Source organism: Aythya marila (genome assembly GCF_965140915.1).
Source record: "Aythya marila genome assembly, chromosome: 14".
NCBI lineage: Eukaryota > Metazoa > Chordata > Aves > Anseriformes > Anatidae > Aythya > Aythya marila.
In genome coordinates, this window is record NC_139055.1 from 16,826,447 (window position 1) to 16,842,227 (window position 15,781).

Here is a 15,781-nt window from a genome sequence, read left to right on the forward strand (position 1 = left end):
TCCTCGGGGGGGAGAAAAAAAAAAAAAATGGAAAGAAAAAAAAAAAAGAGAAAAAAGAAAAAAAGTGGCCGTTGCTTTCCCTCCCCCCTCAGACGAAACGAACCAGCCGGGAGGAAATGAGGAGGGCAGGGGCCGTGGAGCCGGCAGCACGGAGCTGCCCGAGGGGTGGCCGCCACCGGCACCGGCACCGGGAGCGGCGGGGCCGCGCTCCGAGGGGGCCGGGCCCGGGGATGCCGCAGCCGGGGCACGGAGGTGCTGGTGTCCCGGTGCTGCCGGCCCTCCCCCGGCCCTCCCCCGTGTGCGGCACCCTGGGACGGGGCTGACGTCAGGAGGAGACGGGGAAATCTCCGAAGAAAAGCCCGCAGCGGCGGGCAGGGCGCGCACAGCGCCCGCCGGGCCCGGCCCCCCGCCGCCGCCGAGCGCACCGCCCGGTAAGTGCTCGGGGACGGCCCCACGCGTGTCTCCCCCCGGCGCCCGGACCGCCCCCACGCGTGTGTGTCCCCCACCGGGACCGCCCCCACGCGTGTCCACCCCGCGCTCCCCCCCACCTCTCCCCGGTGGCCCCGGTGCGCGCCCCCACGCGTGTGCCCTGCGCTGGCCGCGAGTCCCCACGCGTGTCCCGTGGGGCACGGCCCGCCCCCGGCTCCCCCCTCTCGCCTCCCCCGGGCGGCGGCCCGGAGGTGCGGAGCCTCCCGGGGCCGGGCCGGGAGACAAAGCGGGGCCGGGGGCGCGCCCCTCGCCGCCGCCTCGCCTCGCCGCCGGCCCCGCTCCGCGCTCTGCGCCCGGCCGCGGCCCTTGACATCTTTTTACACCGCGCATAAATTCTTTCGGGGCCTCTGCGCTTCGTCAGCCCTGACAAATGCGCTGGGAAATGCAATTCCAGAGGAGTTACCTCATTTTATATGTTATTTCATTTTATGTTATTTTATGTTATTTTATTTTATTTTATTTTATTTTATTTTATTTTATTTTATTTTATTTTATTTTATTTTATTTTATTTTATTTTATTTTATTTTATTTTATTTCATTTCATTTCATTTTACTTTATTTTATTTCATTTCATTTCATTTCATTTTATTCCATTTTCTTCTATTTTATTCTACTCTAGTCTATTCTACTCTAGACTAGTCTGCCTTATTCTATTCTACTCTATTCTATTCTACTCTATTCTATTCTACTCTATTTTATTCTATTCTATTTCATTCTCTTTTACTCTATTCTCTTTTACCCTACTCTACCCCAACACACCATTTTCAGCCCCCAGCCCTTCTGCTCGGGGCTCTCCGCGGCGCGGCCACTGCCCGGTGCCCGTCCCTGCTGTACCGGCGGCAGCAGCAGCACCAGGGGAAGGAGCAGGGGGGCTCCGGTGGCCCGGGCCGAGCCGGGGGCAGGTGGCAGGGCCACGGGTGCTCCGTGTCCCCCCCGACGGCTGCTGGGGAGGCTCTGCTGGGCTGCGCGGCCGCGGAGGAGACTCGCGGGACAGAGCCTGGGCCGTCGATGAATTAATTCCCTGCTCAGAAAAAGAATATTCCGCAGTTCCTCTGCTTTGCTTTTTTTTCTTTCTTTCTTTCTCGCTTATTTATTTTTTCTTTTTCTTTATTGGACAAAAAAAAAAAAAAAAAAGGCACTTTTTAGGAGCTACATAGGGCGCGTGTCTCGCAGCACCACTCCGGGATAACGCTGCGCACAACGGGAGCGAAATTCTTAGAGGGTGTGGAAAAAGGTTTATTTTTTCTGCCTGTTAACCATGCTGAAAGCCTGCGAGGCTTCCCACTAACGGCATCTTTAGAAGAGTTTTCTAGGTGTCGCGCTGAAATAATTGTCCTTAGGAGGGCTTTCTGTTGTTTCGTCCTCTCTCCTTAAATGTTGCCAACCTCGCTGTAAGCGAACACAAACGCCGAGGCACGAATTGAACAAAAAACAATACTCAAGTGCGTGTAGTGAGGACCGAGACGCCGTTTGCTTGCTTTATAATAAATTTAAAATACATAATTTCTACTTAACAAACCAAGGTGCGTGTTCTCCGCGCTATTCCCAGCGCCAGCTTGAGCCGCTGATCTAAAAATTGACTTCCAAATAATCGCTGAGAGCTACTTCGCTTGGAGAACCTCCTCAAAAATCCTTCTTTTGCCTGAAATACGGACAGGGTCCTGGAAATCCCGTGCTGGAGCTGTGGCAAGGCTTCCCGGGAAAGTTTTAGCCGAGTTAATCTCGCCTGTGAGCGAGGCAGATATTTCCTACCGAAACCCACCGCCGAACAATAACCTGGCGGGCTCTGCAGCCTGTCCTTTACAGTTGGTTTTTATTGTTCACGCAGATTTTATTATGAAATCGTGTATTTCCAAGGGTACAGCCTGCTCGCCGTGCTTAGGGAAGGGAGCGCCTTGCTCCGAGAAAATTGACTGCGGGGTGAGCGATGCGTTATTTCCCTCCCGTGATGAGCAGCCCGGATAGATGCTGCTTTTAAATAACAAAAGGGGAGGAGAAAACATTCTCTAGTAAAGCCGAATTCCTTCGTTAGACCGCCTCCTAAACGTGCTAATAAAACTAATTCGTTTTATTTGCCCTCGACTTTTATATCTAACCTCGCGCGCTGATTAGCGCAGCCCTCTTGCAGGCGGTGTGCTCCTACCTCGCCCCGAGATGTCCCGGTCCCACACGGCCCTTCCCGAGGGGAACCGGCCCCAAAAGTGTCCCCAAGCCTCATCCCGACGGGGTTTGCTCCCCGGGCCCCGGGACCGAGCGGGGCCGCCGGCAGCGGGGGAGGTCAGTGTGCCCTGGGGGAGAGCTGGGGGGAAAAAAAGAAAAGAAAATCGGAGCTGAAGGCACACAAAGGTGAATTGTTTCTCCGATTTTGCTTTTTGAAGCAGGAAACGTGGGGCTCTGCAGAGATTCGCTGCTGTTCTGAGAACATTAAAGAGCCCAGCGCGTTATTAGAATATTTCAGCCTTTCAGGAAATGTTGTGTTTAGGGGAAATGTGTTTCCCCCATCCATACACTGCAGCAATTAAGAGGTTGCTCGCCTGAAACAAGGTGGGGGAAACCCACAAGGAAACATAATACCGGTGGTTCCAAACGCTGCCTCCTTTTCTGCGGAAGAACGATCCCAACAAATGCCAAGGGGGTGCCAGGGCCTTTGATAATCTTCCATCAGAGGCATCTTTTTTGGTCTACAAAACACATTTCGGATGTAAAGATGTCCAGAGTAACATGAGCAGGCTACCTAGCAAGAGCCGCTGCCCCTTCCTCCATCAATTAATAAGAAAAGCATGTTCCCTCTGCTCGGAAAGGGAATTGTGGGACCGTATCGGACTTTTCCCTTCTCTTCCCCCCACCCAGAGAAAAAGCCCCCCGGGTCCCCCGGCTGCCCAGCGCCTGCCCGTGGGCTGCCAGCAGCAGTTGTTCGGGTGCCTTTTCTCGGAGCACGCTTCGGTGTTTGTGGCCTGAAGGATGCGGAAAGGGCCGCGAAAGCAGCTCGGGGTGGGACCGTGCTGCCTGGCATTTAGGGAGAAATCAGCCCAGGAGGAGGCTCGGGAGATGGTTTTATTTTCGGGGCGAGGGTCGGGGGAGGAGGGCCGAGGGGAACCCCCCTGCCTGCTTCCAGCTGCACAAACCCGAATAGGAAAAACCGTTCCTCCAGCCGTCAGTCGCTGCGTTTCAAGAAAGCCTTGGGGTATCATTTGTATCTGTCAGAAAACATTAAGCCTTCAGCTTTTTCATCCCCAGTTTTTGCAAGCGCTGCCGTTGGCCGTCGGCGCTTGGGGCAGCCCCGGGCCGGGGGGGATCCGAGGGGCTCGGGGCCCGGGACGAGCTGCAGCGGGGCTCCGGCAGGCTCCGGCACACACCGGTTGTCCCGCGAGGTGCCACAAGCCGAACGCCCCCAGAAAAAAAAAATAAAAATAAAAATCATTTTCTCCCCAGAAAAATCAGTTCCCCCCCCTCTGGGTGTGAATAGCGGGGAGGGCCGAGGCGGTGGGGCAGGGCCGGCCGGGCCGAGGGAAGCGTGGAGCCCCCCCGGCCCATGCTCTTTGGCAGCGGGCAGAGGCGCATCGGGGGCTTTGGGGGGCCAGGGGGGCCGGGGAAAGCCGCCGACGAGCAGCAGCGGCGCAGCGCTGCGCGGAGGGGCCCTGCGCGCCCGCGGAGGCGGAGGCTTGGCCGGGCCGAGGAGCGACGGGGGCTGCAGATCCAAAAGGGGCTGATTTCGTTTTGCTCAGCTTCTTAGGAAAATAGCTCTCCTGGCTGCGCAGAGGAGGACAGGCCGGCTAAGAGCCAGCGTAATTTTCCACTTTCCTTCCCTGAGCGATTTAACATGCTCTCTCGGCTGGGTTTCTTCCCCCTCTCTCTGCTTCCCTCTGTCCGTCCTCCAGTCCCGGCCGCCCGCGGGGACACCCGGCTCCGGCTGCGGAGGGCATCCCGCAGGGCTGCGGGGTTCGTTCCGTGGCCGCCGTGATTTGGGGGATGCTCGCCTTCCTCTTAGGGCCGTGGCAGAGGAGGGGAGCAGGGAGCAGCTACAGTGGCGGCGGGGAGCGCTGGGCTCTGCCTTGCGCGGGTCCCACGATTGGGGGGGGCGATGCTGTTTGGGGCAGGACCCCCGACGGACACCGCACCGAAGGACATCTCCCCCCGGTACGCCGCAGCAGCAAATTCCGGCCCGGAGGAGCGGTCGGAGCTCCGCGGGGAGCTGCGCTTTGCTGCGCACATCCCTGCGCGCATCGCCCCGTCTGCTTGTTCCCGACACTCGTGGGCAGCCGTGGGCCAGAGCCACGCACCAGCAAAGGCCGGGAGCAGGGGCTGGAGGGTAAAACCCTCTCATTTACCCGTGCGGGGGACATTTTCATGGTAGGAAGCTTTAAAAATGGCCCTGAGCCCTGTCAAGGAGCAGCCGGCTCTGCGCGCAGAGGAGCTGCGCGCTTCCAGCCGCTGTCACCTCCCCGTCGATGTCTCCTGCTTAAGCTAGTGGCAATAGCCCTCTGCCACCCCCGCACCTCCCGCCGGACACTTTTGGGAAGGTTTTATTATTCGTGTTGTTTTCCTACAGCAACTCCCAGCCGCGGGGCTCCACCAAGGAGCACCCTATGGAGGTTGGCTGGCTTGTCTTGGCTTTGCTTGGGCTTGCTTTGGCTGGGCTTGCTTTGATGGAGTTTGGTTGGGTCGTGTTTAGGTTGGTTTGTCTTGGGTTTGGTTGGTTTGGGTTGGGTTGTTTTGGGTTGGGTTGGGTTGATTTGGTTTGGTTTGTCTTGGTTTGATTTGGTTTGGTTTGTCTTGGTTTGGTTTAATTTAGTTTGGTTTGGTTTGGTTTGGTTTGGTTTGGTTTGGTTTGGTTTGGTTTGGTTTGGTTTGGTTTGGTTTGGTTTGGTTTGGTTTTTCTTGGTCAAGTTGGATTGGGTTGAGTTGTCTGGGCTTGGGTTTGGTTGAGTTGGGTTGGAGAAACTCTCCCTCCCCCTTTGCCTTACTGCAGCTCTTTTTTTATAAAGGGCTTCCCTCTCCTCTCAGGCAAAGGTGCGCTCGGGAGGAGATGCTTTCATTTTTGTAACAATTCCCAATAATTTATAGACTGAATCTGAGTCTATACAATGCTAATAAACCTGAAGAGGAAAAGCTGGCAGAGACTTAACTTCGCTGCCTGATATACGGCCCAGGTGGTTCTGCCTTGGCTACAAACGCTGCAGCCAGCCGGGGTGGGAGCTCCTGTCCGAAAACAAATCCCCAGTGTGGGACTTATCCTGGGGCTTCTGGGGGGGCTGTCCGCCCCTTCGGGAGGCACAGGGGGTCCTTCCCTCATTCAGACGTGTCTTGACCTCTTCTTAACGGAGTTATCACAGCCGTGGCCGACGCTGATTTATTTATAAGCGCCATCCCTCGTTCTGGGATTATTTATAGCAGACGGCAGCGGAGCGGTGAATTTGCGGGGCCCCCGGTGTGTTACAGCTCCGGGGTGCAGTCCCCGGCCGGGAGAGCCCCTGGTGCGGAGATTTCCCACGCAAAACCCTCGGCTGAGCTCTGCAGCCCCCCCGAGCCCCCCAGCCCGAGTCCCCCCCTGCCTCTCCCGGCCCTTCCCACGCCCACGCGGGTCACGGCTCCCCCGGGACGGCCCCGCGGGGACGGGAGGCTGCCGGGCCTCCGCCGCCGGCCTCCCCTCGGAGGGGGGACATCGAGGCTCGCCTGGGGTCCGGGCCTGCGGAAAGGCGAGGTGTGACGCCACGGAGCGAGGCGTGACGTCACTCGGGTGGACGTGACGTCATGGGGAAAGCCACCCGAGAAGGGACGCGCCCCGCGCCCCGAAACGGAGCGAGCCCGGCACGAGGAGAGGGGGGAAAGCGCAAAGCTGGGGCCTGCGGGTGCGCCCTACAGGGTTGTCGCGACATGTGCTTGTCCCGACAGAGGCAGGGAGAAGCGGCGGCCTCGGCCCTGTGCGACAGGAGCCTCCCGGCCCCAGAGAGCACGGAGGGAAACGATGCCCCAGACCCACAGAAATCCCCTATAAGACATTCAGCCGCTGCGTGGCACCGCGGACCCGTGCGCAAGGGTGCGGCAAAACCCTGCCCCACGGCCGGGCACGGACACGCGTGGGGAGGCTAGGAGAGGACCAGGGGAGAGCCCTGCTCGGTCCCTTCCTCCCAAAAGCCCCTCGGGAGCGGCGGGACCGGCCCGTTACTCCCCATCAAACCCCGGGGGTTGTGACCGGGGCCGGGCCCCCCCCCCAAACCCTTGGTCCCGGGGACCCCCCAGAAGCTGTCCCCGGCCTTATCGCTGCCTCCACCTCGGGGAAAACCCGCTCGAGGCCCGAGCTGAGCCTTCCCCTGCGCCCGGCGGGAGGATTTGAGCCTAGAACGAATTTTTAAAATATATTTTATAGAGCAGAACAAAAACTGTAAATTCGGCAGAGTGAACAAAAAGAAAAAAAATAGAAAAAGAAAGAAAAATCCCGCCTCCGGTTTGAAGGCTGCTGCGAGCAGTAGGTTTAAAATAGCCGGAGTGGAGCAGCCGGGCTGTTGGCAGCCTCCCTCCCTCCCTCCCTCCCTCCAGCACGGCTCGCCTGGCTCCATCCTGCTCCCGCTGAGAGCGGAGGAGCCCCCGGAGACCTGCCCGGGGCTGCAGAAAATACATATATATATATAAATAATAATAATAATAATAAATAATAAGAAAGAAGAAGATGGGACTGTGAAGGGTGCACGCTTGCAGTCCTGTCACCCTCACCCCCCACCCAGAGGAAGGCCGACAGCACCTCTCGCTTCTCCCCCGGGAGCAGTCCCCGTCCTTCCCCAGCATCAGCTGAGCCCCCCCCGGCCCCAGGGCCCCAGCTGCTGAGAGCTGCGGATTAAACCAAGTCCGGCCTGAGCGGCCTCGAAATTGTCTGGTTCACCTCGGGTGCCCGAAATCCCCCGTCGTTTGCAAGCTCCTGAGCTGAATTTGGCCGAGAGCTGCGGACAGACACAAGGACCTTAAAATGCCCCCCAAAAATAGAGAAAAAAAAATAAGGCGGTGGGGGTAGAGACCTGAGTGCGACAGCACCTACCTGTGCACACCCTTAACTGCACAAGGCGCTGCAGATCAGAGGTGAGGGGGTTGAGGCTGAGAGTTTTGGGCATCCCCCGGCCCCATGGGCAAGGGGGTGGCGGCCCCTGCAGCCCCCCGGCTCTGGGGGCTCTGCCGGGGGGTGCGGGGCGGGCCCGGCTGCATCACCCCGGCGGGGTAGGAAAAAAGCCTGCACGACTGGAACATTGCTTCCCTCCACTTTCCATAAACCAGTTCAAAAGTTCTCTCGCACATCTTTACTTGATTTGAAAGCAAAATAGAGTGTCAGGATGGATCAGTTAAAGCGAGCCGAGAAAATAAAGAGGAGAGAAGGTCCTTTCCCCGGGCGGAGTCGCAGCCAGGGTCCCTCTGCCCCATCCCCTCGCCCTGTCCCCCAGAGCACCCCTCACCTGCCCCCAACCCGAGGGCTTCCCGTGTTGTTTTTTTTTTCCACCTCCCCACACACCGAGGCGTTCTCCGGGAGGGCCCAAGGCCCGGCCTGTTGGGGGGGGACACAGAGGGTTGCTTTGGGATGGAGACCCGGCGTTATCCGCGATGCGCCGGGAGATGCTGCCCTGGGAGCGTCCTCCAGGAGCTTTATTCTAACCCCCTCGGTGAGAGAAAAGGAAAAAAAAAAAAAAGTTAAAAAAGGCTGAAACCGGTTCAGGCACAAATCCCAGGAGGCCGACCCCAAAGAAATCCCCCTGAGACCCGCCGTGGGGTCCCTGAGTGCTGCGCGGGGTGCCGGAGGGGGGGGGTGCAGGGTGCGGAGGTGCCACCGTGAGCACGGGCGCAACCTGCGCGCTGCCGGCGGGATGGGGAGGGGGAAAGGATGGGGGTGCTGTCACCCCCCCCCCAAAAAAAAAAAAGGCTGGGGACAGGCTGGGGGGTGGAGGCCAGCCGGCCTGCGAGCGGCTGGGAATGATTTTCCACCTTCCCATTCGTTTCTGAAATATTTTTTATACCTCGCCGAGGCTGGGGGAGGCTGCGGGAGGCTGGGGGGAGGCTTTGGGGAGGGGGGCGGCACCCTCGCAGCAGAAGCGGGAGCAGGGGAAAGGGGTCGGGAGGGGGGGTCCCGGCGGGAGGGGGATGCGCGGGGGGCTGCGCGGGTTCGGCCGCGGGCGCGCAAGGAGCGCGCATCGGCGGGGAGCGCGCAGGCAGGTCCGGGTCCGCCCGGCCGGGCTGGGCGAGCGCTAGATGGAGTGATGCATGAGCGAGACGGGGAGGTTTTAACCTTCAGGGGGAGGAGCCGCGTTTAACTACAGGCATTTGTTCTAGGGCAGGTCACTTTAATCTCTTTAGCTTTAAACTGTCCAACTCGCAACTCGCGTTTCTCTATAAGGGATCTTTACCACTTCCCTGCCTATGCGGCCGGAGTGCCGTGCCTCTCCCCGAGCAGAGACGAGCGGCTTCGAGGCGCTGCCCAGATCTCTTCTTCCGACACCCTTAAAATTATACTGTTAGTAATAAGTGGATTTGCTTTTGTTTTTGTTGTTTGCTTTTTTTTTTCCTTAAAAAAAAAAAAAAAAGGAAAGAAAAAAAAAAAAAAGAAACAAAAAAAAAAAGCTCCTTGTTCCTTTCTGTGTGGAATAAACACCTGCAAACTCCCCCAGGCAGCCCGGCGCCCCTGCCATGGATTCCTTTAAAGGTGGAATGAATTTGGAGAGACTGCCCGAGAGCTTGAGACCCCAACCCTCCCATGACATGGCTTCCAGCTTCCATTTGCAAAGATCCTCGGAGCCCAGAGACCCGATCGAGAACTCAGCCAGTGAATCCTCCGACACGGAGGTGCCAGGTAACCCCCCCGCGGCCCCGGCCCGCTCCCCCCCTGCGCCGCCGCCCCCTCCCCACCGCTCCTTCCCCTCCCCGGGCGGCCGGCGCTGCTCTGCCCGCGCCCCCCGCGCAACCGGAGCCCTTGGGGTGCCGGGGGGCAGCAGCCGCCGCTGCCCCCGGTGCCTCCATCCCCCCAAAAAACCCCACGGAAGGGGCGAGAGGGGGCCAGGGGCCCGCATGGAGCGGCCGCGCTGACAGCCGCGGAGAGGGACACGCGTGGCCACCGAGCCCATCCCACGAGCTGCTTTTTTATTATTTTTTTTTTCTTCTATATTTTTTCTTTCTTTTATTTTTTTTTTTAATAATTTAGATAGTTATTAATCGATCGGGTCGAAGGGAAAGGGGGGACTCTTCGGGGAGCGCGGTTTTGCCGGAGGTTTCTGAAATAGTGTCAGCTTTTGCCCGGGTTTATTTTCCAGCTCGGGAGGTGCAGGCATGGAAAAAGATCTCTCTGTCAAAGGAGGGGGGGGAGGAAAAAAAAAAAAAAAAAAAAAATTAAAAGGGCCCGCAGAGCAGGAGAGGTGGCGTGGGGCCGCCGCCGAGGGGATGTGCGCGGCCGCGGAGAGGTTTCGCGCAGAGCTGCGCGCTTTGCAGAAGCTCCCAGCGCCCTGAGCACCATGTGCAAGGGCTGCAGGGAAAGCTGTGGTTTCCCAGTTTGTATTCAATTAAAGTAGCAACATTTCTAGGATGACAAGGAAAGCTAGGAGAAGGAAACAAAAGCTGCAGGAAGGAGCGTGATACCCGTTCTCCACCGAGACCTTCTCGGGAGAAGTTTATGTCTCATTTCACTTAATTTTTTTCCTGGGTGATGGTGCTCTTCTCACTTTTAGCAGGTCCTAGAATCTAGAGAGTGGCCGCGGCGCGGGCCAGTCCCGAAGTGGCACACGGTGATAAAAACAGGGGCTGGCTTGTGCCTCCCAGGCTGATTCGCAAACAAAGTTAGGGACCGGCGTCTGGAAGGGACTGCGAGATTAGAGGGGATTATTTGAGATTAGAGAGGGAGATTTGCTCCATTTTGCACTACCCCTGTATGTGACCCCTCGGTGCCGGGGCAGGGCTCAGGACCCGCGTGCTTTTCTTCTCCGAGCAGCTACAAAAAACTTTTCACGATTTCTTTTATTTTCTTTCTTTATTTTTTTTTCTTTTTGTTTTTCCTTTTTAAATTATTATTGTTATTTATTTTTAAAGGCACATATGCCAATTAAACGTAACGTGTGTAATGTTTTGAAACTGTAACAGGGCCGGGCTCGGAGGCCGGATTTTTACCGAAATCACGGCCAGGCTAAACGCAGCGCGGGGGCTGCGGCCGCAGCGCTTTGCCTTGCGCTCCCCCTGCCCGGGACCCTCTCGGCCCGGTTCCTGCGGACCTTTCCCGGCCGGGAACGAGAGCAAAGCCAGCCCCGAGCCGGAGCCGTGCGGGTTTCTTTTATTTTGCTTTCTCTTTCCCGCGGCGTGCAGCTCGGCCGGTCCAGCCCAGGCCGGGTAGCGATGTGCTGCTGCTGCTGCTGCTGCAGGCCGTGCTGGCTCTGCAAACCCCTCACCGCACACAGGGGCTGCAATCCTGCCCCTACACAGCTTTGGGGTTTCCATTTCAGCTCTGTTCTCCCCCCCCCCTTTTATTACGGAGGCGAAAAGCGATCGCTGGGTGACTTTGCAAGGACGAGTCCTCCCGGCCTTCGGATGCAGCCCGCGATTATTTTTAGCCTCCCGGCCACCTCGCAGGGGTCGGGGCTGCACAAACGCCCCCGAGCCCCCCGGGCAAGCCGCCCCCAGGAGCCGGGCAGCGGGCCCCGAGCCCCTCCGGCTCCCCTTAGGCAGCAGCAGCAGAACGGGGCCGAGGGGGGGTGGTAGCCCCCAGCCCGGCACCGCCGTGCCCAGGGGGGACCCCGACCCCCGGCCGCACCTTTCCCGGCCCAGCCCGTCTCGTTCCGGCCTTCCCACCCCATTCCCCGCGCCTAATCCCGGCCAAACCCAGGCTGAGAGAGCAGAGAAGGACGATAAGAAAGGGGAGCGGGGCTCTGTCCCCCGTGGCCGTGGGGCCTGGGAGGGATTCCTGCTTCCAGGCCGCGCAAATCCCCATCGCGAAAGCGCGCCTGGTTTTTGTTGTTGTTGTTGTTGTTTGCTCTTTTCGATACGGCTTTTCTTTTTTTTTTTTTTTTTTGCTTTTTTTTTTTTTTTCTTTGCAGTGGGCTTTGCTCAGCCTCGGGTTAAAATAAACATTGAAATCCTAAAAGCAGCTAAAGAAAAGAAAAGGAAAAAAAAAATGGGGGAGTGGAGAGGTAGAGAGAGGGTGCCTTTTGCAATTAATTGCTGCTGCCTTTTACATCCCTACCCTGCCAAAGTTTCCTGTCGCAGCCGAGCACAACAAAGAAAATGGAGCAAAGATCGCGCCTTAGGTTTAAGGGAGTAAAGAAGGTGCCGTGGCCGGGCAGAGAGGCCGGTGCTGCAGGGAACCCGCTCCCCCCCCCCGGGTTTTCTCGCCCCTCGGGCCCGCTCCGAGCCGGGCAGTCCCGGGGGTCCCGCTGCCTCCCCGGGGGTCTGAGTCCGGGCCGGGCTGGGCGCTGCCCCCCCCCGGGACGGGGAGCCCCTGCCTGGGTGCAGGGCCCCCGGGAACCGGGTGGGTGCCCCCGGTAGGGCGGGCAGGGGCGGGGGCGGGGGGCGGCGAGTCTGCTTTGTGTGCCTGCATTTCTGTCTGAACAAAACAAAAAGAAAAAAAAAAAAAAGAAAAAAAAAAAAGAAAGAAAAACAAAAACAAACAAACAAACAAAAAAATCCCACGACACCCCACCGCAGAAAAAGAACGAAGCGGCGAGCAGAAAAACGAGGACGGGGCCGCCGACGACCCGGCGAAGAAGAAGAAGCAGCGGCGGCAGCGGACCCACTTCACCAGCCAGCAGCTGCAGGAGCTGGAGGCCACCTTCCAGCGGAACCGCTACCCCGACATGAGCATGCGGGAGGAGATCGCCGTCTGGACGAACCTCACCGAGCCCCGAGTCCGGGTAAGAGGGGTGCAAAGGGGGTGGGGGGGGCAGGGGAACAACCCCTTGCGGGAGCCGCTCCGGCGGCTTGCGAGCAGCTCCCGGCCGCCCTGGCCGTGATTTTGAATTGCTAAACTCGGCGGCGGGGCCGGACAGGAGAAATTCACCCCCCGGCCGAGGAGATGCTGCCCCCAAAAAAGCTGCGCCCGGAGCCGGGAGGAGGCCGGAGGGAGCCGGGTGTGGGGCGAAGTCCCCCCCGGTGGGCACCCCCCTCGCCCTTTGGCTTCGCCGGCACACGGGGAGGGCGATCTCCCGTGGCACGGCTCTGCTCCGCCGCAATGCGGCCGCGGAATCGCCGCTCGGCCCCCCGGGACCGGCCCCAGCCCCAGCGCGGAGTCGTGCGGCCCCTCCGCGCCCCGCCGCGCATCTCCCGCGGCTCCCCCGGGGGCTCTTTGCAGAGGCCGTCGGTGGGCAACGTGAGGGACAAGGGCTGCGGGGCGCTTACACTGCAAAGGCAATGAGCGCTGTAGACGCAGAATTGTAAGGAGAAGGAGCCTGGTCTTTATACGCCTCGGATGGCACCTCGGAATATATATATATAGCCCCGGCTGTTATTTAGGGGGAGATTTACGCGTGAGATAGCGAGCGGCCAAACCGGAGCGGCTCGGGCTGTGCTGACCCGCAGCCTCTCTGCTCTGTGCCCAGCTCCCCTTGGCGTCTCCACCCGGGACATTTCCCCGCGTGGAAAAGCGAGGCGGCAGCGCCCAGAGCAGGAGCCAGGGAGAAAAAGGAGGTGCGGGGAGAGTGGGGTCCCCCCTGGCCCAAAAAATCCGTTTTTGTCTCGGTCCTTAAACATTGAGTGGCCGACTCGGATGGCGAAGATTTTGTTTAAAATCTTTCAAGAGTAAACAGCCGCTGCATCGGAAAGCATTGTCCTAATTGCGTTTAAAACAAAACAAAGCCGGAGCGGAGACTAAACTGCATTAATATTGCTGGGATATTTCAGGAAGCAAATAAAACTAATATATGAGTAGCCATTAACATAATTTCGTTCTCCCTCTGTGTGGAGATGTTTTGGTTTGATGTTCTGAGATTGCAGATTGCAAATCTAACCTTAATTTGCTGTGAGGGCCTTCCTTTAAAATGTCTAGGAGCCATAATTAAAACTATTACCCTCATTTTCAGGAAATTCCTGTCTGGAAGCACCTTCCGAGGAGTATATTACAGGTTTCGAACATGTTGGCTTTCGTTTCCTCTTCATATTTATACGGGATTCTTTTCATTATTGTTATTTTTTGTTTCAATAGACCCCGCCATCCCTTCCCTCCAAGTTTCCATCCTTGAGCCCACAGTTTAATAGGAGTTGCGCCATTCCTGCGCTGGGAGGGGAGGCCCCGGGAGCTGCCCCTGCGCCGGCTCCGAGGGGCGCGGGGAGGGAGCGCAGCCTCCGCGGGGCCGGGCGCATGGAGCCGCGGGGAGTCCGGGGAAGCGCGGCCGGAGAGGTTGGCCGTGCTGCTTTTTTAACCTGGGAAGAGAATTTGGCACTGCCCGGCCCCGGCCAGCTCCTCCTGCCCCGGCTCATGGCTCGCATCACGGGGGGCTTAAGCGCTTTCCGAGGGCTAAAAAAAAAATAATACGAGAGAGCCTGGATCAGGTTTTTGCATCAAACACCAGGAGCGGCCCCCGCTTCTCTGTTCCCTAGTCAGGGCTGTAAATTCTCATTAGATATAAAGGCAGAGGCTGCATCCATCCAAGGGCGATGCAGGGCCTGATTTTTTTTTTTTTTTTTTTTAAACCTAAACATACTAATCCAATCCCCTTTTTTATGATCTGTAACAGGGGACTTTTATTACACAGCATTAGCATTCGGAAACACGGCGGAGCCGGGGCGAGCCGGCCCTAATCAGTGCGGGCCGTGCCTTCGCCCCGTGGAGAGGGGCGAGGGGCGGAGGGGGAGAGCCGGGGGGACGCGGCTGGGACCGAGGCGCGCACCCGCGGGCACCCGCGCAGCCGGGCTGGCAGATGCCGCCGACCGCTCCCTGCGCGCACAGCCGCGCAGCGAGATGCGCGGATTTTGGCTCCCGTGGAGGGGGGCCGGGGGCCGCGCAAGAGGCTGTGCGCGGCCGGGGAGCCGTGGCCGGAGCCTGAGGAGGTTGGGGGGCGTTTGGCCGGCCCCCTGCTGTCCCCTGGCCGCCCGCTGCTCGGGGCGGGGGGCTCCGGGCGCGCATCTTTGCGCGCTGCGCGCATCCTCTGCGCGGCCGCCGTGCGCGCCTCGGCGCTGACCGTGCCGTGTCCGTCCCTCCCGCAGGTGTGGTTCAAGAACCGCCGAGCCAAGTGGAGAAAGCGGGAGCGGAACCAGCAGATGGACCTGTGCAAGAACGGCTACGTGCCGCAGTTCAGCGGGCTCATGCAGCCCTACGACGACATGTACGCCGGCTACCCCTACAACAACTGGGCCACCAAGAGCCTCACCCCGGCGCCTCTCTCCACCAAGAGCTTCACCTTCTTCAACTCCATGAGCCCCCTCTCGTCGCAGTCCATGTTCTCGGCTCCCAGCAGCATCTCCTCCATGAACATGCCGTCCAGTATGGGCCACTCGGCCGTGCCGGGCATGGCCAACTCCGGCCTCAACAACATCAACAACATCAGCGGCTCCTCGCTCAACTCGGCCATGTCCTCGCCGGCCTGTCCCTACGGGCCGCCGGGCTCGCCCTACAGCGTCTACCGGGACACTTGCAACTCCAGCTTAGCCAGCCTCAGACTGAAATCAAAGCAGCACTCCAGTTTCGGCTACAGCAGTTTGCAAAGCCCCGGCTCTAGTCTAAACGCCTGTCAGTACAACAGTTGACGGACTTGACACAAACCACCTCCGACAAACACCGCCGACAAAGCAAAGCAGAAACTAAGCGACGTTTAACGGAAAAGAAAAAAAAAAATGAAATAAAATAAATAAAATAAGAACCCGATGATGACTAAAAGCAAAACCCGAGCAAGTGAGAGAGGAAAAAAAAAAGTAAAAAAAAAGAAAAAATATATATATAAAACCCGAAATCTCCGCGGACTTCGATTGTCTAAAAAAAATAATGAAAACCGACGACACAACCAACAAAGCAGCGCTTTTTAAAACAAACAAAAAAAATTATAAAAATTAAACATCAAAAAAAAAAAAACGTTAACGGACCAGAAAACTTTTGCAAGAGACATCGAAATCTGGTACATGGATGAGTTGCAATTTTTCTCTGGATTATGCGGGTTGTATGTGTTTACTTGAACTTGCACAGGAGTTTGTAAGGCGGCCGCTTCCCCGCGGGGAGAGCGGCGAGGGAGGGAGACGCCTCGGTGGTAAGAGCTGGTGGGACGGTTCTTGGCCGCTTGTCGCACGGGAAGAGTTTGGTTAATGTTTACCACTGAGAAACAGAATCACACTCAAAAACGACAAAAAAAAGAAAGG

At 58.1% G+C, this 15,781-nt stretch overlaps 1 protein-coding gene across 1 annotated transcript; it reads left to right on the forward strand.

Annotated features, from left to right (window-relative positions):
- Positions 1 to 410: 410 nt before the first annotated feature.
- Positions 411 to 15,178, forward strand: PITX1 (paired like homeodomain 1; the record flags this gene model as incomplete). The annotated part of the gene is made up of 4 exons (XM_082771273.1): positions 411 to 431; positions 9,133 to 9,314; positions 12,146 to 12,351; positions 14,639 to 15,178. Exons 2-4 carry the CDS (start codon positions 9,152 to 9,154, stop codon positions 15,176 to 15,178), a joined length of 909 nt encoding a protein of 302 aa, XP_082627399.1. The 5' UTR covers positions 411 to 431; positions 9,133 to 9,151.
- Between the last annotated feature and the right edge of the window lie 603 nt (positions 15,179 to 15,781).